We start from the raw sequence: 27,942 nt of genomic DNA, 5'->3' as shown, positions 1-27,942 counted from the left end.
ACACACACACACACACACACACACACACACACACACAATTAATCAGTTTTTCCTGATGCAATTGTACCCATGTTTTGGTAAATTAGTCTAGCGTGCATTGAGTGTAATTGTAAAACCCAAATGTCAGCAAATTCTGAAGCAAGGAGGTGTGTGTGTGTGTGCTACTGCGAGTTTGTCTTTGTGTACTTTAAGTGAGTTAGCGTGTGTGTAGGGGATGTTGCAAGTTCATAGCTAATGAGATGTGATGGATGGTACTGGCATGTTTACACAGTGATTACTGAGTTTCCATTGTGGATTCAAACAAGTTTAGTGGTTATGAAGCATTTCTCAGCCTAAGCCAAAGAAACGCTTAAAAAGAAATGCGAGAAAGATCTAAACGGAGTAGCTGCTGTATAGATGTGTAGAGAAAGTTCCTATATGATAAAGCAACAATGCTTAATTTGTCTCATCAGACAAGAGGTGGCAGTATTGCTCAACCCATTAAATGAACACAACTGAGACATGCATTGTAGACCGATTCATTCTTATTGTTAATGCATGAATCTATGATACTGGATGTTAATTATATTGAGACTTGAACCAATTAGTTATTAATCATCAAGGCAGTTAGCAGATAGTTGATCTTTATCGTTTTACAAGCAAAGGTAGCAAACACTGCTGTTATTTGTCTTATGTAACAGTTAACATATGTTTTATGATTTGAAATTGTCAGTCTGAAAAACTATTGGAAGAGCCATTTTCTTGTATCCATTAAAACACATAAAATGTCATCCACATTATTGGAAACCAAAACGTTTTTATTCATCATTATCTTCTGATACAAAAGTGTTTTAAATAACAGTAAAGTAAGTTAAGTTTAACAAAAAGTGTCACTTTTTTACAAAGATAAATTAGCAATTTCTTAATAATACATTGATGACATCATCACAACAATGAGATTTCTACACAAACGAAACAGTCTAGACCTTTGAGGACTACCATCACTGTTGGTGAACTGATCCCTAACAATAACACATTTCTGGGCATCCCGAAAAGCAGTAAGAAATCTGTATTACCAGTGGTTCTCAATCTTCATTACGCTGGGCAGTGCCACTCGGTATGTTTCAAGGCACGGTGATTGTTTGGAAATGTCACCTGAAGTTCAGCATGGTCATACTTGGGTAGAGAGGCAGAACATTAAGGCAGTTTCAGAGGGAAACGGCATTAGCTCAGAGGGGAGGTGGTCGGGGGTTCTTTTAATTCTCTCTGTAAGGTTTGTTTGACTTTGGAAATTTAATAAGAGTGCCCATGTATCATGGTTTGAGTAACATTGGTATTTCAGGTTTCTACGATTTTCCAAAAGTATGTTTAAATGCAATAAGGGTGTTGTTACAGTAATCATATTTTGGGACCATGGAAATGCACACTGTATTTTCCGTCCCAATCTAAACATTATCTTATAAATACCTGTGACAGGACTTTGTGAGGCACTAACTGGTTTCAAATGACACACCAACTTATTCTTACCCCTTATACATTCAAACAGCCCAGTCATTTTCTTGTCTCTACTTAAATGTAGAAATCAATGTGACACATGGCCCACATTCGGTATTATACATTCAAAGACTCACTGAAACGCAAGAGCTTTGCTTGATAGATTGTCAGGCAAATATACAGTGCACTGGAGCAGTTGCACATTTTTGGTGGGTCCAGCAGTAAGACCAGAAACAACTACTTTAATTGGCACTATAAGCAATTATAGAGAAGAACTGCAAGGTTCAAATGTTGGGAGACGCCCATTATCATGGAAATGCACCACTACAGACAATGAACAAGAAGTCATGGCTCTGTAATCCATGAAGATTTGAAATATCATTTAGAACATTATTTCCAGGGATGACTTGATTGTCTGGTAAATGAGCCATGATGCAATGGACAAGGTTAAAGAGACAGGCAGGCAGCGGGCCAAAGAGACACGGACAAAAAACAGACAGAAAGAAAAGAGAGAAAATGAGGCAGATATTGTCTCAATATAGGTATTATGATAATAATAATAGCCCATGGCGGTTGAGATTTGTGGAAACTGATTGCTGTGTATTCACCTGCATAAATGTTTTTGTGCACATGCATGTGTCAGTGATAGCTCTTTGTTATTGCATAATGTTTCTTTTGGCAAGTGATTGTCTAATAACCTCTCACTCTTCAGTTTGTCTAGGGTCCGATGTTTGGAAACAAGGACAGAGGGAATCATTTAATTGCCCACTTGTTGTGGTAACTCAAGAGCATATGCAGTACAGGGTTTCAACAAAGACAGCGCTTATTAGTGGAAGTGAGCTGTGATTTTCGTAGATTACTGAGGTAAAACACACACGCCTACATTTCCCAGAAGCCTTACGGCTTTCATATTAATGGGTAAATAAAGGCAGATCTGGGGTCCTCCCAGTATTCATTGCGGTACGTATTTATAGCTACAACAGACTTAAAGGTGGGGTAGGTAATTTTGGAGAAACCAGCTTGAGTGCGCTAGAATTTGAAAATGCACAGCCGGGAAAAATCTGCCACTTCCTTATAGAGCCCCTCCTCCAACACACACGAACGCGCACATGACCAATGAGGGCACGAGATGGAAGGCTGACAGGCAGGTAGGCCATCCAGTTATTTTAGCCGGGCCGGCTAAAGTGATTGGTCGTGCTTTTTACAGTACGTCGGCTTCCACAGATGACATTTTTTTATGGATTTTTTGTCAAAGCACTTAAGATATTCATTGCTATCGGGATGTTAAGAGCATTCCATGGAATATAACAAAAAGTGTATCTCGAGCCGGTTTCTCAAATGTACCTACCCCACCTTTAACTTAAGACACGTTAGAGAAAAATATGAGATTATTTTTCCTGTTTGCTCTTGCCGTTAAAAATATTTGCAAGAAAAGTGATTTTCAATAAACCCACTATTTTTCTGAAGCCTTCACAATAAAACCTGACCAAACTGTTAAAGTCTGCATGCTAATATGCTGGGTGATGATTTGCTATTACATCACTGCCGTCCCTGGTAATGCACTTGTGACACGCATAGACACATATTGAATAAAGTTATAGTGCATATAGAGCTCAAAGCTGCTTTCCCAAAGAATTCTGAGCAATACAATCCCCTGCTGTTTTATGTTGTAGAAACGGTAATAATTTACAAAAATGTAACAAATCACAGGTTGAAGGCCATGTTTTATATTTTCTCGTTATATTTTAGATGCGGTTGTTCTGGTATTTGATTTTTGATTTTCCCACATGGAACTAAAAGCCCTACAGGAACTCAAGTTGTCAGGTGCTTTTAGGAAATGTCAACTTTCATCTGTGCAATGTCTGCACCAGGACCCTCCAGTGTAAAATTCAGAACTTCAAAAGACCCTCTAAAGACACATTGGATGAGGCAACTGTCTCCAGCGGGTTCAGTCTCTTCTGCTCAGGGAGGCAGAGAGGTCGACGTGATGCTACGCAGCTTATCGCTGTGTCTGGATTGCATTTTCCTGCCTTTTCCGTCTCTCTTTCTACTTCCTTTTCCGGTTTATTCATCTCTCTGGGAAAATCAAGTCTAACAAAGGCTACTCTTGCTACTTTTACGACTCAATCCTCCACTTTTCTTCTCCATAACACCGGTTAGAGGCACTTTGAAGGGAAGGGGCATGCTCTCGGCAAGCTTTTTTCCGATGCCTTTTACATCCAATGCCTTTCCTTGAGAAGCTCCTGCTACTCCCTCTCATTTTTTCTCTGTCCTCTTCATTGACAGTCAGTTTCTGCAATTAACAGAGAAGCATGTAGAAGTCCATTTATGTCCCTTCCTCTATTTCTGTCATACAACTGTCTCGTTGCCTTTCCCCGGTTTGATCCAGCCCTCGCCCGGTGCCCTCTTGCCCCCCCGGCTCGCCCTGCTGTCTCTGAGGAGGCGGGCCGTGCAGCGCTGCCAGGTGTGGAGGGTTTTTGCTGACCAGATCCACATGCCTGATGTGATGCCTACAAGCAGTGACATAAAGATTCGAAGCATCTCTGATGCCATGTATGAGTCCCGGGTGCTGGCCTTGAACTCCCCCCAGTGAGAGAGCTGGTAGAGGTAACAGCCAATGACAGTCGATGCTGGAACAGTGTAGAGAACAGAAAACACTCCGATCTTCACCATTAAACGCTCCAGCTTGTCTGTTTTGGCGCCGTCCTTCTGCAGATTGGAGCGGATCTTGAAAAGAGCCACCAGGCCAGCACAGATGAACAGAGTGCCTGAGGTTCAGAAAAGAGTCATGTTAAGACCAGCAGATAGAGAAAACCCAATGACAGTTGAATAAGGTCTGATTATACAGGTTTAAGAATGATAACTTGGTCTTAGTGAGTCAAATGTTGGTATATGCCATTTGTTCTTAACTACAACTGGGTAGAACCCCAGATAAACAGTTAACCTGATTGTACTATCATGTTGTAGTTACCTATTAGAAGGTATGTGGCCAGTGGAGCCACCACAAAGCCGGTGAGCGCTTCCTGCTGCAGGTTGCCAACATAACAGAGTCCGGTTAGGTCGTCTGCATCCACCAGTCGCATTATGAGGATGACGATGGTTTTAACGGCGGGGATGGCCCAGGCTGCTATGTGGAAGTAGGAGCTGTGCATTTCAATAGCCTCATGACCCCACTTTAGTCCAGCAGCCAAGAACCAAGTGAGGGTCAGGATTACCCACCTAAAGAGAGAGCAGGAAGAGTGAGTGAAAAGTCAAAACACTGCTCTTATTTACATGTATCAGATTGTCTTCTGTAACTGGCATTCATTTTGGTTGCCAATAACAATTATGTGTTTCCTGGAAGTAAGAAGCTGTTGCAACATTGGACTAATGTTTACTGCTCAAACGTTGCACTCTATAGTGTCCAGCTCATCATGGGATATTAATGTGCTGAATAACAGAGGGTTGTGATCATGTTATAGTTGGCAGTGATGTCAGTATTCTGCTCTTCAAAAAGGAAACACTGAGGACCAACAGGAAAACGAGGAAAAAGGAAGATAAAGAGCTGTGACAGCAAATGAAGTGCTCTATGAACTCAAAAAGTGGCTTTTTACAAAGGCAGCCTTTGTGTGTGGAAATGAATCCATCTAGTACAGAGATTATGAGACAGGATAGTTAGACTTTAAAGAAAACAGGATGCAAGTCTCGTGTTCCCATTGTTACACTAAAGTCCATTCAAAACAGCTGATGACAATGAGACAAAGACCCGCAGATTGATCGGATGAAAAGTGAGTGTTTCTGTGTTTTTTTTAACTTACCAAAGTGAGGAAGCCATACCAAAGAAGTAGAGCAGAAGGAAGACTATGGCACAGCCGGTGCTCTTTAACCCTTCTTGTACCAGAATCGGTACTGCAGTGGCATCGAGGTCGCAGGAAACACGCTCCCTCCCCAGTGTCAAGCGTACCTGCAGGAAATTGATAGTAGGAAGAAAAAGGGAAAATGAGTTAGGGTTTTGGTAAGCAGAGATTTTTTTCTTATTAAAAGAAAAATACAAATTCACAATATGATTATTTCCAATTACATCCAGATGGTACATCTAATGTGTCCATGTTGATGAACATTACTTGATTGAATATCTTTATTTAGTGATTAATAATAATAATAATAATAATAATAATAAGCTTGGTTTGTATAGCATCTTTCATACTAAATTTGCAGTCAAAAGTGCTTCACAGTGGACAGAACATCCAGGTCTTTGGCTTTAATAGATTTGATTGAATTAATGTATTGGACAAAGCTTGGAAAACCCTAAGCATGCAGATGTTGGCTTACTAGGCTGTCATACCTTAATAATACAATAAAACCGTATAACACATTTATCGACATACCGCTCTAGCAAAATACAAACATACAACATCATTTTTTTCACAAATTATTCAATTTATAAAAAGCTACTATAATCTAAATTGTGTTTTATGTATTATAGATTTATTGTTATTCATTCTCTCAAAACACTCCGCTTTAATGGGCCAGTATAACTGTACACATACCAGGTAGGCAACACTGTACAGATTACAGCACATAGACAGGAAGATGATGGGCCTTTCAGGGTAGGAGAAGCGCTGTGAATCCAACAGGAAGGTCAGGACCGTCAGAGTGGTCGACAGGAAGCACAGCACGGCCCACACCGCCATCCAGGCGTCGGTGAAGACTTTGGCCCCTCGGCGGTACAGCCCACTGTCGTAGCCACACTGAAGAGCACAGCTTTCGGACTGTTTTAACCAGGTATACTGGTCAGGTGCAGATCCCAGTGCCTGACACTCCTCCGGGTGGGGAGGAATACGAAAAGGCTGGTAGGGAGGTTCCTCGTCCCCCGGGCCCTCCATGCACATGTGGTTGTGGTCGTTTTGCGGTGGAAAGAGGCTGCAGTTCAGCACCTGGAGAAGAGACATGGTGTTAATTGTCATTTTGTTTGCTCATTGTGGCTGTGATGTGATATACACTGTCAACAGCATTTTGTGCTGATTTTCTCAAAGACTTTGGTTTAGTATTAACCATATTCCACATGACACAACTTCATCCTTAAGTTATATTTGTGAAGACACGCAGGCTGTTCTTGTGATGATTTAAATTACCTCAGGCCATATGAAGCCAAACTCGTGAAGCACCGGGAGGCACTTCCTCTTGACGGACAGACACATGCTACCACAGGGACCAATGGGGATGGGAACCTTGTCGGTGCACATCGGCACATAGACTGAGCACAGGAAGAACTGGAGAAAAAATATAAAAGATCACAAATTAAACATTTTGCCACAAATAGTGAGATCTCATTGCATACAGAGTGACTACAGAGCAAAAATCCATTAAATTAGATTAGTCTGATGATATTGTGTAGAGAATAACAGCTGTTCTGTTTTTTATAAAGAGAAAACAAGGAGCAACGCAAGTGTTAAAATGACAGTATACAAGAAACACTTTTAACTGAAAATGCAGGAAGAATGCAACAGCTATCCAATAAAGTATGTCATATTTTAGTGAACTGCTTTGTAAGCTTTGTTCTGGCGGAGTTAACTGTGATGCAGTACGGAATCATGACAGTGCAGTAGAGATTGTTCAATAAGTGTATACTGTGTTGCCTATCAGGATTACAGTTAAAGGCTACACCGTCTACTCCCCCATGACTATCCTTCATCTACTTGCATTATACCAATTACTTTACTTCTGCCTTCTTTGTCTTCACTCTCAATACATTGCAACAGCTCTTCTAGTGGTGGCTCTTTATTTTTACTTCTGAAAAGAAACTGTACGACACCAATGCCAACACTAACCTGCTCCAAGGTTAGACATACAACTCCACATCTTTAAAAACAATCTGTGGACTTGACAACACTGAGGGGATGTGCCATGTAATGCTTCATAACCCCCCCCCTAATCCAAGGCTCAGTTTTCTCCGTCTCATGGCAATGTTTTTTTTAAATAGATATGTAAAGTCAGGGTTGTAAAGATATGGCGCATTTCCACTGCAACGGGGTAGCCCCGTTTAAGCGTCCCTAAGCGTCCTTGCTCAGGCCTCGGGCTGCCTCGATGGCCGGCCGAGGCCGTGGCGCATTTCCATTACAGTTTAGGACCTGGGGTAGCAACGCAGTGTAGGCGGGGCGATCAGCTTTTTGGTCGGAGCGACGCTGGGTAAAACTGCAGTGGCGTCATCTTCAATGCGACACAACTCACAAAACACACACAACAATGGAGGATGTGGAAGCGATCGTTTACTTGTTTCTTGGTGTGTGGCTTGTTATCACAGCAAGAAGGAAAGTGATCACAGCAAGCATTGTATTGTATTCATTGTATTGAACATAAATACATCCTTTTTTTTTTCATATACATGTGTTTGTCAAATGTTTTAAACAAATATTATCTGAATTGAATATTTGAAATTCAAGCACCAGTAAGTACTGCCCCATAATAACATTTGAGGAAATATCAGATCATGAAAAGAAAATCTTTCTAATCAATTAAGCAAATATCAAAGCTAACTATAAACATAAATACTAAAGTGTAAAACACAGCAAAACTATATTCATAAATGCAAGTGTAAAATAGTGTGGACAATTGTAAACATGGATGGAGACTAAAGTATCCACAACATAAAATATATTAAATATAACCTCAATCTTTCTTCTAGACATGTTAAAAGCTTGCTTGAATAGGTTATAGGTTTATTTTGTTCTCTCGTCTTTGAAATATATAAGGAATGTGTTGTTTGAGTCTAGTAGAACGAGGGTATTACAATTGAGGAATTTCTACATGTATTATGTATTTATCATGTATTCTTAATACCATTACAAAATAAACATGTAATAATGTTTTAGAGTAGGACCTCAAGCTAGCAAACTCAATTTCTTGCTTTAAATCTCTTAAAAGTAAGGGGCTTTTTCCTAACTGATGGTGTTTGTTATTGCTTTATAAATTCATGTATGTTTATGATTTTTTTTATGTTGGGTGCCATTCATTATCAACAAGAGATAAGATAAGTCAAAGAAGTACTTTATTGATGGCAGTATAAAAATACAAATGTTGTATCAAAAAGGCATGCCATTAAACAATACAAATAAAAAATGTAAAACTGTATTGCAGCCAGCATAAATATACATGGAATTGTAAATATAAAATGAACATTTTAAAGAAAATAAATAAACAAGGAAGTACAAATGTTGCATTTAAAAATTAACTAGATAAAAAATATATAATATGTACAATAACTATTAAGGTTTTTTGAAGTATCAGGGAGGAGACGGGCCACGTCGGCTGCCCAGTCATGGTGCCGTTCCTGCTGGGCCCGATCCTCTCCTCCTCGTTTCCTCTTGCCTGGGTGACAATAAGATAATAATTAGCAATAAGGAAAACACACAGGACAGGTACAGGTCACACAAGGATATAAGAATAACATGTATAAACAGAACAACAGTAAGGTGAACTAAAGAAAGTTCTGGCCCTAGATGTTTACAATGATTGTGAAAGTGAATTACATTATGTCCAGCCTGTTGATAATGAATATAAATATATGTATATGATAGGATGTCACACACAACTGTACTAGCTGCTTACTAGCTAAGACTTTACTTGTAATAGAGCATTTCCACACAGTGATATAGCTTATTTTAATTACTGAAGATGGATGATCCACGGTTTAAAAAAACAAAAAAACAATTCCAGTCGTTTTGCCATTTCTATTTCTTACCTAGAACCACACGCTGCGGTGTCGTGATGGCACTCGGTGTTGGTGGTTGAGTCGGTGTCGATTCTTCGGCTGGGGTCCGTTCTGGATTCGATGACGATGTGGACGGAACACTGCCATCAACCGTTGTTCGGGAATGTTCCTCCTCACGAGTCCCAATGTAATCATCTAGAACAGCAAAATGACTTGTTAATTCCACAAACTACTGCAGCACAATACTAAATAGCAACAACAACTATAGAAAAGAAAAACTGAACGTAAACAATGGCACATATGGTGTTAGCAAACAATAGCTCTAGCTAAGGCTATCTGCCTAGGCTATCTGCCTTAGCTAGCTATGTAGCTCTTCGGGGCTCCATAAAAGCACGGGTTGTCGAACATTAATGTAAGGATAAAATAGACTTCTTTGTTAGAAGTGAGCGTACCTTGCAGGGACTCCAGTAAAGCCGTTGCCGTTTTCCCTACATCGCAGGAAAGTCCTTGAAAATCCGCGCTCGGACATCTGTGCAGAGACATCCTGGAACACTTTCACATTTCGCGTTGTTCCGTCGAGCTCCCGCTGGATTTTATCATCCCCAATGAGATGTAGGAACGTCGTCACCTCCTCGGTCGACCACGGTGTGCTTTTCTTCGACGTTGCCATTTTTGTAGCTCCTCCGTTTACAAAATGCTGCAAGCTTGCTTCTTGATATATATGTGACGCGAGGGATGATCTCGCGCGCGATCTTGTGACGATTCTCTCTGACCAATCAGCAGTCGAGTGTTGACGTCACAGCCCTGGCCTGGTCTGATAGAACCACGATTTTATGGGGCCGGAAAAAGAGAGAAAAAGTACCCGCTAGCCGGTACTAGGCTATATGGAAATGCCACTAAAAACTGGCCTGGTCGCTTGAGGACGGTCCAGGACGCTTAAACGGGGCTACCCGCTGCAGTGGAAATGCGCCAATAGTGAACCGTCTGAAGTCACAGTTGACTCGATTGATGCTAGCGATGTGAAGGAGTAAGTATTCTGCGGTTACAAAAGGTTGCAATTTCAGGTAATTTCATGCCTTTACAGTGAAATCTGTTTGAAGCCGCAGTGTAAAATTGTTCCAGGCTCTTCATAGAAAAATACAGAGAAGCAGAAAGAACATTTCAATTGGCTACTTTCAAGTAAAGAAAACAAACATGTGCTCCAGGAACTTGGAAAGTGTGATTGCTGACTATACTAAAATTGTGGAGAGTTTGCTAGCATTTTTCATTTCAGAAATACCAAAATATTTGCCGGACCATAATGAGAACTAAATGCCTGGGCTTGCAGCCCATCTCCAGCTAAAGAAATCCCAACTTGAATCTCGAGTGAATCCCAAATGAAATCTAAGAAGAGTGTCAAGGTTGGGAAATAAATACACACAGAACCATTATACAACCTTCTTCTGTGAGAATTTATTTGCCAAGTAAACGTAAAACAGTGTGCACCACAATAACTTGGGTTATAAAAAATTACAACCATAATAAAATATTACAGTAGGCCTATAAGAATAAAAAATAGAGACCAAATTACCTTTTCGGTTTTATAACAGGCCGAACACGTTTCTATATTCGCAAAACAACAGACGTGCTTTTACTTATTAGTCTAAAGTTCTAAACCATGATAAATAAACTATTAACTGTGTTACTGACTGTGGGGAAGTATGTCAAAATAAGTTATCGAAGTCAGAGGGAATTTACTCTTAACGCAATTTGTTACAATGTTCTCTGATCAGTATCTTTTTAGTAGCAGCTATCTCCTGTTAATAGAGCAGACTGTCCTGATCTGAGGACAGTTTTAAGTTTCTCAGATAGAGCATCTTTGTTCGCAAACTGAACCACAATATTAGAGTTATCCTGAGTAATCTGCTGATGGATTCACTGCAATTAAGTTAAATGAAGAACCTAACAAAGTTGCCGGAGGGGTTGTTTGTGTGATTGTACATTTAAAAAAAGTTTGTTCAAAAGCAGAAGTTATTAAATGAGATGCAATACCATGCGGGATATTTCCCACAGTGAATTATACCAATGTATCACTTTCTGGGTGTTTCCCCCGTCCGTTGGTAACCTGAGGGCTGTCACTTCACTGCTAAAAGCTGCTCCGGTTACTTGTCAGGAAGCCTCCCATTAGAGCAAATGTTGGGGGGATACGGTTACCCTTTCCCCTTTCCTCCCTCTTTAGCGTGCACGCATGTGTGTGTGTGGGAGAAAGAGAGAGAGGGGGGGGGTAGCTAATGTTACGGGACAATTTTCAACTGGAGGACAGTTTTATGCTGCAGTTGCTCCATGTTCGGTCTGGCTGTCTCACACAAATGTCTTTAAGCACTTTATTAATATAGCATGGGAAAGTATTTTTGAGCCCTTTCCCCCAAACACCTGTGCACACACACAAATCTCTGAATAGGTTGTAAAAGTAGTAATAGATATTCTAACACATCTCCAAACTGGAAAGTGGACACTTTACAAAGACACATCTGAGAAAACATTGGATCTCATGTCTCTATTCAGATATCTTGGTATGATGGGTTTACATGTGGGACATCTTAAAATAAGTAATACACAAAACTAAATGCCATTCACAGACAATTTGATCTTTGTTGAATCTAGTTGTTCCAATTCTAATCTAAAGTAAAAATCTTAAAAATGGGAAAGAGGATGATTCAATTTGTTTCTTACATGAGGCAAACAGGCAGCATTTGTCTGAGCACACTGAGGGCACCATTGTTAACAAGGAGACAAGTATAAAACATGGAAGACTCAGCTGTTGCTGTCTGGGGCATGATCTCAAAATGTCAACAGACAGAGGGGACATTTCTATTGAAATTAGCATGACAGCCTGGCGCAACAGCAGGGAAGGATGAAATCAGGGACCCCTCTGCTAATTTTAACTCTGTGGGGGAAAACCTATATTATAATACTCCTCATTATCACAGGATCCATCAGTCTAACAATTCACTATTGCTGGTAGCTCTCTTTCATGTGCTCTGGAACCACACTCTTCCCATCTCTATCTCTACACATCTCCACACACAAATATAGCATGACTATTTCGACTCAGCCATGCCTTTTTAAAGTCCAGGATCAGTGTTCCTAAATGTGCCCCAGCCTCCCTGAGCGCTTTTAATAACATGATCTATTCTAACATCAGTATGCATTTCTCACATCCTCCCAGTACCTTGAGTTGACTGGAGCAGCCGTACTGTATCAGTGGAGTGAACGTGGTCAGCTGCAGCTCGGCGTCCGACTGCAGCACGTTGCCGACCAGATTGGGCATCTTGGTGACGTTGTAACCCAGACCCTGGCACATGCTGATCCGGATCGGGTCACAGGTCATTTCCTCCACCTCATCGCCGAAAGCCAGCACCATAGCGAGCGGAGCCATCAGCCCGGACAGGAGGAGCAGTGCTGCCCCGCTGAACCACACCATCATCCCGGGCATGGTCACTGAGCGCCTGACTTCTGCAAATGTTGCCACAGGAGATATCCTCCTCAAAACCAAAGTGAGGTGTGAATAGTCCAGGAAGATTGGAGCGCGTGTAGTCCGTGCGTTTTGCTATATTATCCAATTCCGATCCATTCAGTAGAATAAAATATCCATAAAACAGCTGGGAATCATCGCGCGATCGGAGCGTATAATCTTTTTTCAATAAAACTCCCACGTTGGGGTAAATCCCGCTGTCCGTTCGCGTTGTTTTCCGTTAATAAGTCCGTAGAAGTGAAGCGCAGCCTCGGGATACAGCGTTTGTGGTTTTGCACCTACTCCCTGCAAGCGTCCAGCTCTAAACTTTATTGTGTCTGCGAGGAGAGACTGTTATTCCCGTCCGGAGGAGAGCCGACCAATCCGTGAGCGGGAGCTGGGTTTCCCTGACCAACCACTGACCAGGAGGGCGGGATCCAAGAGAAAATAGAAGAGCGACCCTCTTCTCCTCCCCTCTCCCCCATTTTCAGTCTCATCTTCTCTCCTCTCCTTTCCTTCAGTATGTTCTCCTTTTCTGTCTTCTTTCTTTTCTTCTTACTTACTATTCTCTTCTTTTACCACTCTCCTCCTGCAAAGAAAAATAATCGAGCTTCCCCACTAATTCTGACAATATCCAGAACATCTATTTATACTGGCTGATGTGGCTTACATGTGTTTATGTTGGCTGTATTTTTAGAAAATAAGCATTTGAAAACGTGAGTGTGTTTTTATGTTATATTTAAAGTACCTATAATGGTCTTTAAAGCCTGTCTGGAATTCACCACAGGTTCCACTCTCCCTGTCTAAAGGGCCGTCAGCTCTAAGTGCCCGTGACATTGTAATTGAAAGTAGGGCCTTAAGTGATGCTGAAGCATTTGAAATCTGTTTAGCATTGCAATGAATGCTCATACTGGACAGGTTTTGTTTGCTTGTGGCACCCTGGGAGAAGACTTCTCCTTTACAGCATGAAGCTAGAACTGAAATATGTTGTTTTGGCTTTTCTGTGTTGTAAAAGTGGACTTGGTGGGAAAGTGCTTGGATTTATTGCAAATATCTTGGGAGGAGGAGAGCTCAAGGAGTACTTGATTTGTTTTTTCTTCCAAGTGATTTATAGTTCTGAGGCTGCCAGGTGTAATCAAACTCAATTCAAGAGCTCCAGGCCTTTTCAAATACCACAAATGCCTGCAACTGTATTCTAATGTCACTTTTTTGTTAAATGGAGCAAGAATCAGATGAGATTAATGTTCAGACCGATATATATTTTACTTTATACTAGATGGAAAGTTATGCTTTATTCTATATTATACCATATTTGATTCCACTTAATCCTGAAATCAAACTATTTCTTAATGTCTGTTTCAGCATTTTCCCCTAAGTTCGGAACCTTTGAAACAACTGCATTTGGGTGAGATCATTTATGCCTTTTTGATCTCAAACTCATCTATCTTCTTCTGCCCAAGACACAAAGCAGAGAAATATGAGAAATCAGCACAAAAAAAAAACCTGGACAGAGACAAGAAAAATGAGCAGGGTTGCAGTCTAACAAATTATGTACGCTTCGGGCCTAATCATTTCCATATCTTTTTTTTTTTTTCTCGAATTTTTGTTTGTTGATTTTATTAATCTGTGTGAATCTTTGCTGTCCTGTTTTATCACGCTTACCATGTTGCTGCTTTGTACAACTGCATTTCCCCTCGGGGATTAATAAAGGTTCATCTTATCTTATCTTATCTCTTTTTCTCCTGGGATTTATGTGTCAGATATTTCCAGGAGTTGCTGTTGATAAAAGCCTACCATAAATACTTAATACGTGAAAACAGCTGCAGCACTCTGGCAGCCTGGTCTCATTGTGCTGCTGTGTTTTCACTCCTGGATTATAGAGTGATTTTTAGGCAAATCCAGTGTGACAATTGATTGGCAGCAGCAATGACCTCTCCACCCAGCAAACCCCACCCCCGACCCCCAACACACGTATCTTCCCTCTGCTCACTCACATTCGCATACGCACCATCCCCCTCTACTGCTCTTTGGCTGAACCTGGGGTCAAGACCTGAAGTAATTAGCACTGAGCTGAAACAATAGAGTGTGCCCTGGAGCTGATGATTATCAGGGGCGTAGTGTGTGTGTGCCAAAGAAATAAATGAATGGGAACATGAAATAGAGAAAACTTAGAATCAAATCAAATCTTCATTTGTTTGTTCATTTAAGCCAAGAGAAAAGGGGAAAATACGTAATACTTGATCTACTTTTACAAGAAAAAGAGTCAGACAAGTAATAAAATAAATGAGGGTGAGGTAAAGTGGTTCAGCAGCACATTATCAGCCCGAGCCACCCACACACTCCATCCCACTGTTTACTTTCACAGTAGAGTGTGAATAGCAGGGGTGAGTAGACAACGTGTTGGAATTGCCAGACTAATGACCATCACACTGAGTGGATAATGACCACAGTTACCCTTTAGGCCATAAAACCACTGAGTTAATAATCAAACAGGCCAATTAAATGGACATTTGGCTGGTAAGCAAAGAAAAAAAGATCATCTTAGGTCACATATGAACAATACTGTATAATATTTTTGTGATTTATTGCTGGGAGTGTATTTTCTGGCTATCCTACTTCTATGTTAAACTCACTCTGACCAAACCAGCCATCACCTGCAAGAGGAAATCAGACTGCCATACGGGTTAATGCAAGCATAACACAAACATTTATGCTTACTAGTTAGTTGATGATGACTGTATGGAAAAAAGTGCTTGTAGGCTGCAGGACATTTCCAATCATAACGTATTAAGAACTTGATTTGGATGGCAGGAAGTGGGAGGTTCAGGAGGGTTTAGGAATTTCAGCTGTGCATGTCAATGAGGGCAGCGATTGGATCAACTACAATTATCATTTGTGAATGTGTGCAGCATTTCACCAGTAGGTCTATCTTTAGAGACTTTATCAAACTAGATTGTACAATTTAACCCATTGCAGCATGATGTCTGTGAGTTTTCTGCAGTCCACTAAGGCTGATTTCCACTAAGCCAAGCAAAAAAGAGTCAGGGCTTTCTAATTATCTATGCTACACAGTTTACTCCAACTCAACATTCATGTGATTCCTTTATCATGTTGATGCCAAAAGAAGGGACTCAATGGTGCGGTTTTCCTTCCTAAATTAACCACCCTTGTTAACATTTTGATGGTTTAATGCTTAAGCGCCCTGCCTTTGGAAGGACATGTGCCCTTGCTGGCCTTGGATCAAAACCTTCTCACAGTCTTAACTTCCCTAATCCCTACGCTGCATCACTGCCACCTTTGTTACTTCCACAATAACATATAACAACATGTGCAGGCACATGAGGTTCTCTGGCTGGGTAAATATAATAAGTGAACACTAAGTGTATTGTTATAAACAGCTTCTGTCTTTGGGAAGGAGAGGCTAGTTAAAGGAATACTTCACCCTTAAAATAATCTTTGTATATCAATTACTCATCTTGGTTACCTTGAATATGTGAGGGAAACCTGTGCTGTAATAATGCAGTCTCACTTGAGGCGACAGCTGAAAAGCTGTGTGATGCTTAAATCAGCTGCAGCACTGATATGATAATGATTTAATTGGCTAGATTAGATTTGTGTCTAAGTTTCTCTGTGGTTGGCACTGTTATAACTGTTTGTTTTCACATATTTATTTTGTTTAATATTGAGAGGAATTTTGCATTTTTCATGCAAAAATGACATGTTTTGAAACTCTTTTGAAAACTTTAGTAAATTCACACGGAGTCAATGTGCGACTCTATTGAGTATGTAGTTCTCTTAGTACACTGCCTCTTCTTTTTTTAAATGAAGACATAAACACGTAAGGTTGACCACAGCCCTGTTTAGGCCAGCTTGGTCTTACTGTGGGAATGCAACCAGTCTAACCTTTCAGCTTGGCAGGCAGACTGAACGGCAGTACCCCGAGGACAGAAAGAGAGACACAAGTGTGTATCAGTCACCAGATAGCATCCTATGGCTCAATGCCCAATCCCTTAGTCCTTGAAGTGCAGTATTAATAGGCCTGCCAACTCCTTGGAATGGTGTAAGTGGGCATAACTGCAAATATTCTGCGTGTGGGAGTGTTTGTCTGACGCTGTCTGGATTTACTTCCATGAATTTGGCATTTTCAAGCTCCTGTCCATGAGAATGCAGGTGTTTGGAAAAGTGCGGGGGTGTCATGTGTGGGGGAGGGCGCTTATGCCATTATGGGGGTTGGGGGCATTTGATAGAGAAGAGTGGGGGGTTTCTACAGGTGATCTGTCCCCTCTGGGACCACAGGCTCACATTACCCTGCTGTGGAGTATCACACACAACCACACACACTCTCTTTCTTTAACGTCACTCTCCCGCTCTTATTCCATCTCCCTCACTGCCACTCCCACCCTGCCTTTTTAAAGCTGCCGGTCTTCTGCTCCTATGTCCTCACTTGAGCAGCTTGTCCAAATTACAATTTTAACATTTGAGCAACAATTGTTTCTCTACTATAGTCATTCTGTGGGCTTTATTTTCCTGCAACAATACCAATGATTTGCAGTTTCACCTTTTTTCCATTTCCCATCCCTAAGATGGACAAGCTGGTGCAGCTGAGGTTACATGGGCAATGTTGTTACACTTCAGAATTCAGTTACCTACAACTACAGCTCCCATGTGTTTTGACATCAATGGCTCATTGGATATGTTGCACCATGCAAAGGGATTTCTAAACTTAAATGTCCCATGTCATGGCCATTTCTACTGATCATAATTCCATTGTTGAGGTCTACTAGAATAGATTTACATTGTTCAATGTATAGTATAGTATGTGTATTCACTCTCTGTCCTAAACGGCTTGTTGGAGCTCCTGCCCCCCCTCCCATCAGCTCGCCCACTCTGTTCTGATGAGTCCACCACCGTTACAGTGGAACATCAGTGATTATGTGTTACAATGGCGTTAGCAACCAGAAAATGACACCAGTAATGACAAACTGATGAGAATGCTGCGTGGGGTCTGGGTGCCGTGTTGGCGGGACGTTGCGGGGCTCGCTGCTGTGAGGAGCGGACAGTGTGAGCTGTATTACTGGTGTTGTTTCCTGGTTGCTGCGTGGGGTCTGAGAGACAGGGTTAGGGTACCCTAACCCTGAGACATCGCGAAACTCAGCCTGAGCACCATGGACGCGGGAAGGGGGGGTGCTAAGGGGGCTGCAGCATCCCCATCTGCGAGGCTCCACTAGCACCCCCCCCCAGCGCGTCACAGTTTCGCCGCTGAGAAAGTGTGTGTGAGGAGCTCCACGGATTGGTTAATTTGGGTATGGTCACGTCACCATACCCAGGAAGAAAAAAATGGAAAAAGAAAAATCTCCAACGAGGCGTTCTGGGGCAGCATAGACACGTCTTTTCTGTGTTAGAGTTGTACTCGCTACAGGGTGTACTTTGAGGGTTTGTGACTTTGCAGACCGTTTACATGCAGAGAAAGCTACATAACACACAAGGGGACGGGTAATAACCGGAAAAGCATGACATGGGACCTTTAACTTTTATTCTGAACTATTTGGAAAAACTGTTGCTTATGAAATGCTGATCCTTGAGGCAAACAGACGACAGCAGTTGTTGTTCATGTTCAATACAACACCATCATACTGTACAGTTTCTGCATTTTTCACCCAAATGACTACATATTTTTGACTTTGTCAGCACAATGTGTCATTAGTAAAACAATTACTGATGACTTTTTACCAGAAATAAGCTCTAGTCATGAGTTTGATGGGAAATGTTACTTTGTAAGTCTGTGGCAGTGAAAGTTTCCACACCTAGACAATTCCCCTGAACTTTAACCAAAACACCTTTAATGCAGGTTATTTTCAAATTAAAGTAGGATTCATGTTCATTGTAAAGAGGTGACATCTCAAACAGTGCAACTATGGCTCTTTAATTTCCTTCATTATATATTTTGTACTCTTTACATTTTTATCAAACCAAATTCTGGTGTTTTGGACACTAAATTGAAATTCTTAGAAACATCACATTGAGCCATTATCCTCTTTAGGGACACCACATATACTTACCAAGAAAAGCCCTTCTGTTTAGGCCTGGCTCTGAATGTATTGTGCTTTTTTCTCTCTCAACCACAAATAGTGGATAACAGTTAATCATGTGCGCTAAATATTGGCTAAGGAGATAATAAAAATCTTCTGGACTACATGTATTTATTTAATTTGCTCGTTTGCTTGTGCACCCTTACGCACTATAACAAATAGTTATGAATATTCTGAGAGGAAGGACTTTTAAAGTATATTTTTTATGTTTCCAAATTCAATCTTCAACCTTTTTATGTTCTTTAACCATAGTCTCATGAAAATAAATCTGTATGGATAATATCCCACATAAAAATGCTTATAAAACTTCAGGATAATTAAATGAGCTGCATTGGCAGGTCATTACCATGCCCCAGGAAGTGTCTCGTCTATTCCTTTTTAATTCTATAAGGCACGTTTTTTAGCAGTGACTTTGGCCCAAGGCAGATGGATCCGGCCCTTTTGTGACAACCCACAGAGTGCTGATAGATGGTTCCTGTCCGTGGCTGTAAATCGGCCTCTTGTTGGAGAGTTAACCCCTGTAACCCTGCTCGTCTGTAACAGCAGACTCCCCTCTCCCAGCCTTGGGCAGCTGATGGGCCTTTCCCAGAAGTCTCATGAGCAGGTGGTAAGGATCCATTTGGGAAGCGGATGGGTGTGCTCGCCTCGGAAAATGGTCCCCATTATCCATGTATTTTTTCTTTTTACGTTTCTTTTATTAGCTTTTCTTTTTAATGACTGATTTTAAATGCCATTTTCTTAATGTCTTTCGTTTTTTGTAAAGCACTTTGAATTGCCTTGTGTTGAAAAGTGCTATATAAATAAACTTGCCTTGCCTTGCCTTGCCCATTGGTATATATGGCTGCGTGGGAGAGAATTTGGTTTTAGAAAAAAATAAAGTCGTCTCCCATCCATCCAACATCTGCATTGCCAGCTGACGGCAGCTTCCTGTGATTTATAGGAATGTCAGGACAGCAAAGCTTAACGGATGAAAAAACATATCTTAGCAGAGCATATCAGCACAGAGGTAAACTACGTAGGCTGGGCAAACTAATTGGCTAGCTGTTGAAGCTGCTGAATGTGTTCTTTGTGCTGTGTGCTTTTGTAGTCATTACCCAGGAGATATCATGTAAAAGCTAAATCACGATAAAGTTTGCATACATACACACACACCCATACCCACAGAGCATTGGGGAGTACTGTCCCCCTTCTCCTGATCTTCTGCAGACATAGCTGTTTCTCCTCTGCTCCTGACATGTGACTGGGACAAGTTTTATTAATGTGCTGAAACTAAGTAAGCACATAATATGGATTTCTGTAACCCTGTTCACAGACTGATTTATCTCCCTGCTCGCTGCGTTTGCATGTGGGTGGGTGTGCATGCATTCACTATATGTCTGAAGCGTGTTTCATATGTGAATACATGCCTTTTGTATGCACCAATGCAGTGTGGATTTGTTTCTGCATGGAATTATTGTTGGAGCCTTCAGTGCTTCCTGAGAGGGATTAGTGAAATACCTCAACAAACATGCATTTGTTTGGCAAAGAAATGAATGGAAGTAACATTTCCAGATCCCCAATCCTTACATCCTGTGTTTAGAGTAGCAGAGAGGCAGAGGTGCAAGTGTCATACAGTTTGACCAGTGCCTGGAAATTATGTGATCGTTTTTATAGTAGGGACTTTCTGGGAAGTGTGAGTGGCCATTAGTGTTGTGTCCATGATCCATGTTTTCGCATCGAGCCAAGATACTGATCCTTTTTATAAAAGCTTGTAGGCTATAATTGACTGGTATTACCACTTGCCAGACAACTTCTGGGAACCTCTCTAGCATGACTGTGTGTGTTTGCCTGCTTCTCCTTGGAACGTAATTCATCCATGGACTGTGCAGTACCACGGTGACACTATCGGAGGATAATGTAGAGCTTGCACATGCATGCAGAATATGCAGGTCCGCTGCAACTCTGACTACTTTTAAATCCAGACTAAAGACTTTTCTTTTTGCCGCTGTTTTTAATTGAACTATTCACATCTTAAACTGCACTGTAACTTTTATCCATGTATTTTTTCTTTTAATGTTTCTTTTATTATCTTTTCTTTTTAATGACTGATTTTAAATGCCATTTTCTTAATGTCTTTCGTTTTTTGTAAAGCACTTTGAATTGCCTTGTGTTGAAAGATGCTATATAAATAAACTTGCCTTGCCTTGCCTTGTACGTTTGTGCATGTGTTGTATTCAGATTGAACATTGATATTCTTTAATTATGGCAAAATGGAATGAGACATTAATAAGAATGTGTAAATGTGTGTGGATATTTTTCTGATATTAAGTGGAAATGTTCCAGCAATTGCTGCATTGAAATGGTCTGCAATCCAACATGCAGCTGAGAAAGAGAAAATGATTTACTGTACATACAGACGAGAGGTGGGCGCCATGTTTTATCAACACAGTGAGAGATATCTAGAGAGGAAAAAGGGAGCGACTACTTGGATGTAAATAGACGGTATTGTGGAATCAGAGAGGTAAATAAAGTTAAGAAAATATTTATCAAATCTTAATAATGGGATTTAATTGAAAGAGTAATGATAACATTAACAAGTTCAAAAGTGAATCATTGTTTTTGTAGTTGTGTTCTCTGTAAGGGAGCTGCTTTTCACCGCCAACACGCCATCATCCGTTTCTCCTTCAGTTTGTTATTCATAGACTCTGCGCTGACTTCCTTGGCACCTGTCTCTTCCCCGTCTTGTTGCTCCACTCCCTGAAATAGAAGTCATGTCTCCAGAGGAAAAGTAAACACTGACCGTGCCGTGGGATTATAGACCAACACTCAAGAACACAAACACTCACACATACAATGTTATCTCTATACACACTGTTCATGTTCAATCACTCTTAAGTCTGTGGTCTAACTGTTGCCAATGTTTTGAATTATATCTTGCAATTCTAGGTAAAACGGTCTTCAAAATTCTAACTTGTTAGATAAACTGATTAAATCAACCCAATTAATGTTATACCCCATTGGACAAATCCTCTGAAGCATAGTGTTAAAGAAAAAGCTCTTAAATCTGCCCTTTCAGCTCAAGTCTTCCTTATCAGCCGCTATTGCAAAATTCAATTTGAGGATTTACTTTATCTACTTGGGCCTTAGTGGTTTAGTGCTATTGTGATACCACCTTACAACCAAGACAAAAAAGAAGTGCGTTGTTATACAAGGGTCCAAGCAGCTAATGTAACTTTGTACGGAAGACGCATGGTCTCGAAGCAGAAGGCCATCGCTCAATAGGCCCGAAACAGCTGGTTTAATAAATGTTTGTTTGTTTGAATGCTACGCCCTTTTGAAGGGCACACTGCCAGGGTCTGCTCCAGCCATGGACAACAAGTGCTGTGGAGTCCAAGTCCAGCGTCTCCCAGTTTAGGTAATGTTCTCTGCAATACACTTGTGACAAACTAAAAAAGTACTTTACAAAGAAACATCTGAATCACGATGATGTAGGAGTATTTGTTTTTATCTAAAGTAGAATAACATAATGTTTTGTGCAGAAGGAGATCTGATCGCACAAAAATATGACTTATACAAAAGTGTAAGAAATAAGAAATTAACCATGTTGTTTTTCACATTTGACCCCTCTCAGGTCATGCCAGCCCAGACTGCAGAGCCTCGCAGGAGCTGAGCTCCTGACAGACAGCCTGCATGGTGTCCTGTGACTTAATCACTGACACTCACACTATGTGCGTGTGTGCTCCAAAGAAAAATACTGTACAGTAGAAACATAAAACCGCACGAGAGAACCATCCAAATATTTAAAGTGGGTGTTACAATCAAGTTTCCATGAAGGTGATTGTTTATGTTTACAAGATAACCTTTGTACTTACTATTTTAAATGTCAAATTCACTTAATATTTATGCGGGTGTGTGTACATGATACACTGTATTATTAAGCTGTTCAAATGTAGACAAGGACTGTAGGGAGTGGATTTAATGCAAGTGTCAAAGTAAGACACAATCTTCTTGCTGGCTCTTTAAAGCATTAGCAACTTTGGTATAACTTTTGTATTATCTTCGGCTCTGGAGAGTGTATAGCCTACCTCATCATAGGCCAATACCACATTCCAGTGCTTCTCTGACGTTCCCCTTTCAGTTTTGAAGTTTGTGGACTTTGGTGTGTATCGCAATGTGGAAACAAATATTGCACTACAAAGAAGCTGTTTGATACTTTATTGCTCAAAAACATCACTTTGATAGTGTAGTCTATTAGTGGGGGCATTTACTTGAGTTTTATCAGTTGAAAGTAATTTTCTCTGGTGTTTCCCACACCACATGAATGTAGCACTAATGCAACATTAAGCAGGTTCTTTAGCCCCATACCAGACTTTTCCAACAAGTTTGAAAAAATATAACAGTAATTCATCCAGACAGTATTTTTTGTTGTACTGCTGAAGGACAAAACACTGCCTTTTTGGCAGAACATTTTGATAATTTCTCTATTAACTATGCAAACACTGAACAAACACTTCCTAACAGGCAACAGGTCACAACACAGACGCACAAACTGTTTGATAGTTGGGTTGTGTATTGGACTCAGCCCCTGGCCTCAGGTTACGCCAATTCCTGTTTTCTTGCCGCTCATTCATACAGTCTCAACAAAAATAACCTAAAAACAATGCATATGCATTGCACTCACAAACTCTAAAAATATCCCAGTACTTTGTCCCGTAGAGTGTTATTTCAGTTGAATTCTGACTTTTTATTTTTTTTATTACACTTGACTAAAATAAAATTAAATAGCTTTTAAATACTTGATGTTAACAAGAGCTTTTCAGAGCGGTGATGTTTGTTTGTGGTGATTATGCCTATCTGAGCGTATAATGCCTGTGTGTACAGTTTCAACTCATGTGGGTGTTAAGTTTTGATACCCAATGTGGGTTTACAGTCATATGTCATTCAGCATATGGTGTGTGTGAGGGTGAGTGTGTGCTGGGAAAGGGCTTTATACAAATGGCTCATTCAAGTTTGCTGCAGCAGTGGGCGCCCGCCGTAGCATTCTCACCATACCAGGTCCATCAGCCCATTTGTGGTTTGACTTCTGTGTGTGTGTGTGTGTCCATGTGTCCCATCTTTTTCTCACCACTACCAGATTTACAACTGACAGTGGCTAAAAGACGTAATCTTCATGGACACTGAGCCCTTCTATACACACACATTCACACAGAAGACAAATGGACCTTGCTGACACACAGACAGAGATGTGGACAAGCTGCTTTTCCATTTGAATGCACAGCCAAGCCGCAAGCCACAATTACACTTGTCCCTGTCTGTCTGACTGAAGCTGACAGGGACTGAGATAAAGCTCTCAGGGCTGTGAGCTGCAGAATAATGATGTTAGGCGGCAGCGGTGTGACACTATTGTGTTGTATTTGCACGTTATTCTTATTAACTCATTGTATGGTTACACTTTTATCAAAATGTGTTGTTATTATGACTAACTGCTTCAGAGAAGTTGTGTATTCTGCCTCTGGTGCTTATCCCATCACTTTTTTGATACAGGATACAGTTCTTTATATACAAAGTATTACAATTACACTTTTATCATCACACCCTTCTGACATTTTCCCATTTTCCCATGCACAACATAGTGAGGAGGCTTGGTGGAATGTGTTACGAGGCATTTTTCATGGACATGATTTATAGCGCTGTTGACTCCTACCGGCATTTCCTGCGATTGATTGCAAACATCTTATCTTTTTACTGGAACATAACACAGGTGAAAAGGAATTTCAGATTGAAATTTCCAGAACAAATTAAAATAATTTATGTCTCAAGTGGAAAGAGGTGAAGTATATGAGCAAATAGGGTCCAATAATTCATGCTGGATTAAGAAGATAGTGTCTGGATCTGGAAAAAGTATTTATTATTTCTTCCCTTAACGGTCAACTATCGTCTTGAACATACTTTTCCATTTTAGGTAGGAGCATATCTGTTTTGAAAAATATGCGGTCTCTGACGTCCCAAAGGAGGCGGAGGAGGAGAACATGATGTTAACTTGAGGGAACAAGTTATTATGATGAAGATGCGTACATGTCAAGATGTGAACTAGCTTATTTCTACAATGAACAGATATAGTTTCAACTTGATGATAACTGTAATTACCACAATCTAGGCCAATGGAAACATTTGGAAATATGAATAATAAACATTTACAGATTAAAGTTGTGTAAAAGCATTGTGTCATGTAAGTCAAAGTAGTGAACATCAGCCAGGGGTACGGAACAATCAAAAAAAGATGGAGGGGGATGGTTGATGGGAGAAGAATATTCTCCCATCAACCATCCCCCTCCATCTTTTTTAGATTTTTCCTATTGCTTCTTTTCTCAGGGTGTGTGATCCTTGACCCCGATGAGGTCACTAGTGGCAAGTATTCATCTTGTTTTCCTGGCTGCTGTCAAAAGCCCCTCAGAATTTATGTATTTCCACATCCCTCCGTTTCCTTCCATGTGGAAAAAAGGTTTTCTATGCAAATTTCAAATCTATGTGCAATTCAGGATGTAAAGTTTTCAGTTTTAAAACTCTCAGAAGAGAGTCAAGGATGAATCTCAGTGTGTGTGCATATGTGTGTTTCCGTATGTTGCTGTGTGTTAAAACGTCCAGAGGGACTTTTGGCCACAGATGTAAAAGTCATTTTCTCTGCTGTTTCTCCCCTCACAAAGTATTGCCTCCTTCTTCAACGTTCCTCGATCAATCACTCTCCTTCTTTTTCTCCCAATCTTACCCTACTTTTGTTTCTTCATGCTTTTCTTAGCATCATTTACATTTTCAACTCTCACATTTCTATTCCCACCCCAACCATTTGCTTATTTCTCACTATTCTCATATTATTCCCATTCTTCCTTTTTCCTCCATTCTTTCTTCCCCCATGGTCTACTCTTTTCCTCCATCTCTGTTTTCCTCTTTCTTCTCCGCTCTCTGCTCTCCAAGGCCTAGTAGAAGTGTATGTACCTGGCAGAGATTTTTATTGCCCTGTCAGGGGGTTGGGGACGACTAATTTCACCCATAAAAGCAGCTCGGAACAAGAAAAAGGGGGCGGCAGATGGGGATTGGGGGCACATTTATTGGAAGAGTTTGTTTTTTTAAGCTGTGAACAGCTATTATTTTTCCTCTCCTCTTTCTCTTTTCTTTCCATCCTGGCCGCGGAGTGTAGTTTTGGCTTTGATAGTTGCAAGTGAACACACTTACACTTCTGCACACACAAATACATTAGCACAAGCTAATGCATTAATACTGTGCAACTACTAAGGTACGGGAACGCATACGGGATGCAAAGACTTGGTTATGTTCACACACACACACACACGCACGCACGCACGCACGCACACACACACACACACACACACACAGACACACACACACACACACACACACACACACACACACACACACACACACACACACACACACACACACACACACACACACACACACACACACACACACACACACACACACACACACACACACACACATACACACACACACACACACACACACACACACACACACACACACACACACACACACACACACACACACACACACACACACACACACACACACACACACACACACACACACACACACACACACACACTCTTTGAATGCGGTGGTGGTTGTGGGCTGTGTTTGTTTGTCTAACTGAGTGCTACCACCACCACAGACCACAGTGTATTTAGCAAGGCTGCAGCCATTTTGTCTGACTGCAATTTGGCAGACGGCCTGCTTTTCCCAACTCAACACAAGGAGATGTATGTATGTAAGTATGTATTTGTGTGTGTGTGTGTGTGTGTGTGTGTGTGTGTGTGTGTGTGTGTGTGTGTGTGTGTGTGTGTGTGTGTGTGTGTCTGTCTGTGTCTGTGTCTGTGTCTGTGTCTGTGTGTGTTTTTTCCTTACAAGTCTATAATGTTACCCCCGGCAAAATACCTCCTCTAATTGAATCCAAGCATTACTTTACAACTGCGGCTGACTTGAATGATTCGTTGGAAATTATTACATGCACTATGTTTATTGCACTGATGTTTTTAATTGCTATCGTAGCCAGAATTGGGTGTGATTTCCCTTTTAACTGAACTGTATTGGACCAGTTTTAAGGAAGTTGCAAGTAGCAATGGCGGAAATGTTCCTGAAACTACTGATTCTGTTGTATTTCGTAGGATGACTGACTCTTTGGCAATTCATCAAGGTATTTATCCTGCTATTCACAGATGAGTTGTATTTTTCTGCTAGGATGATAAACAATCAAATAGTATGTAGAAGATTAGGAGGATATACATAATTCTGTGACAGACATACTCAAATCACTATTGGTAACACAAGATATTGTTAGAGCCAAAGAGTCTGGTAAGCATCAAGCTAAAGTCCACACAAAGTCACAGTACTAGATAACTTCTATTGAAAATCCTTTTGAAATATTTTTAAAAGATGAAAACATTTAAAAATAACTTTTTGTTGTTGTTGTTCATCAGTCTAAAGAATCTGTGTGTCATAAATGATAAAACATGGAGGAATGAAATAATGGCATCCAACCATTATATTACTTTACAAGGGTGTTTATATAATCCTGGAGGCCTGTTTTGAAGAAACACAGCTCTGTGTACCACCCATTATTGGTATGGTAACCATAAAAATCCATAATGAAGTGATTAGCGGGGGTAAGAAAGAGAGCTGCAGGTGCCAGTGCACAGTGTGAACAGCCACCCAGAAGCAGAAGTGCTGTTGTCAATGAGTGAATGCACATGAGTGTGTGTTTGGGTGGGCGGGGGGGGCAGGCATATAAACAAACACATGCACTTACTTTTTCTATGTGAATATTTTGTCTTTTGTTTAACTGATTAGTATCTTTAAAATGTTGTGGTTTATGGCCAAAACTTCCAATCTCTCTGGCTGATGTTGTGTGCAAATGAATGAGTGTACTCAATAACCTTCAGCATGAGGTTATGTTTTCTGTTCCGTTTGCTTCTTTGTCTGTTTGTGGACAGTTTTGTATTTAACTTGGTGGATAGGTAAAGCGTGGGCCAAGGAAGAACCCATTACATTTTGGAGCTTATCTAAGTAACTGACAGATACACCAATTGATTTTGAATTTTGTTTACATTGCGAAATCAGCCATTTGGCGTTGGCGGAGTTTTGCGCTATCCAAGTGGACTTCAAGTTTATTCAAGGCACTTTCA

At 40.7% G+C, this 27,942-nt stretch overlaps 1 protein-coding gene and 1 long non-coding RNA gene across 2 annotated transcripts; both read right to left on the bottom strand.

Moving 5' to 3' along the window:
* Nucleotides 1–680: 680 nt before the first annotated feature.
* On the bottom strand, nt 681–12,881 carry fzd4 (frizzled class receptor 4). Its single transcript, XM_034098070.2, has 6 exons — nt 12,375–12,881; nt 6,588–6,725; nt 6,003–6,389; nt 5,271–5,416; nt 4,445–4,692; nt 681–4,241 (listed from the first exon to the last, which is right to left on the bottom strand). Exons 1-6 carry the CDS (start codon nt 12,636–12,638, stop codon nt 3,823–3,825), a joined length of 1,602 nt encoding a protein of 533 aa, XP_033953961.1. The 5' UTR covers nt 12,639–12,881; the 3' UTR covers nt 681–3,822.
* LOC139434946 (uncharacterized) lies at nt 8,595–12,363 on the bottom strand. Its single transcript, XR_011644228.1, has 3 exons — nt 9,616–12,363; nt 9,194–9,358; nt 8,595–8,820 (listed from the first exon to the last, which is right to left on the bottom strand). It is a non-coding gene; the product is annotated as an uncharacterized lncRNA (long non-coding RNA).
* Nucleotides 12,882–27,942: the final 15,061 nt, after the last annotated feature.

The sequence above is a fragment of the Pseudochaenichthys georgianus genome, chromosome 13, assembly GCF_902827115.2.
Source record: "Pseudochaenichthys georgianus chromosome 13, fPseGeo1.2, whole genome shotgun sequence".
Taxonomy (NCBI): Eukaryota; Metazoa; Chordata; class Actinopteri; order Perciformes; family Channichthyidae; genus Pseudochaenichthys; species Pseudochaenichthys georgianus.
The sequence above is the reverse complement of the archived record's forward strand: the minus strand, read 5'-3'. Positions and strand labels throughout refer to the sequence as shown.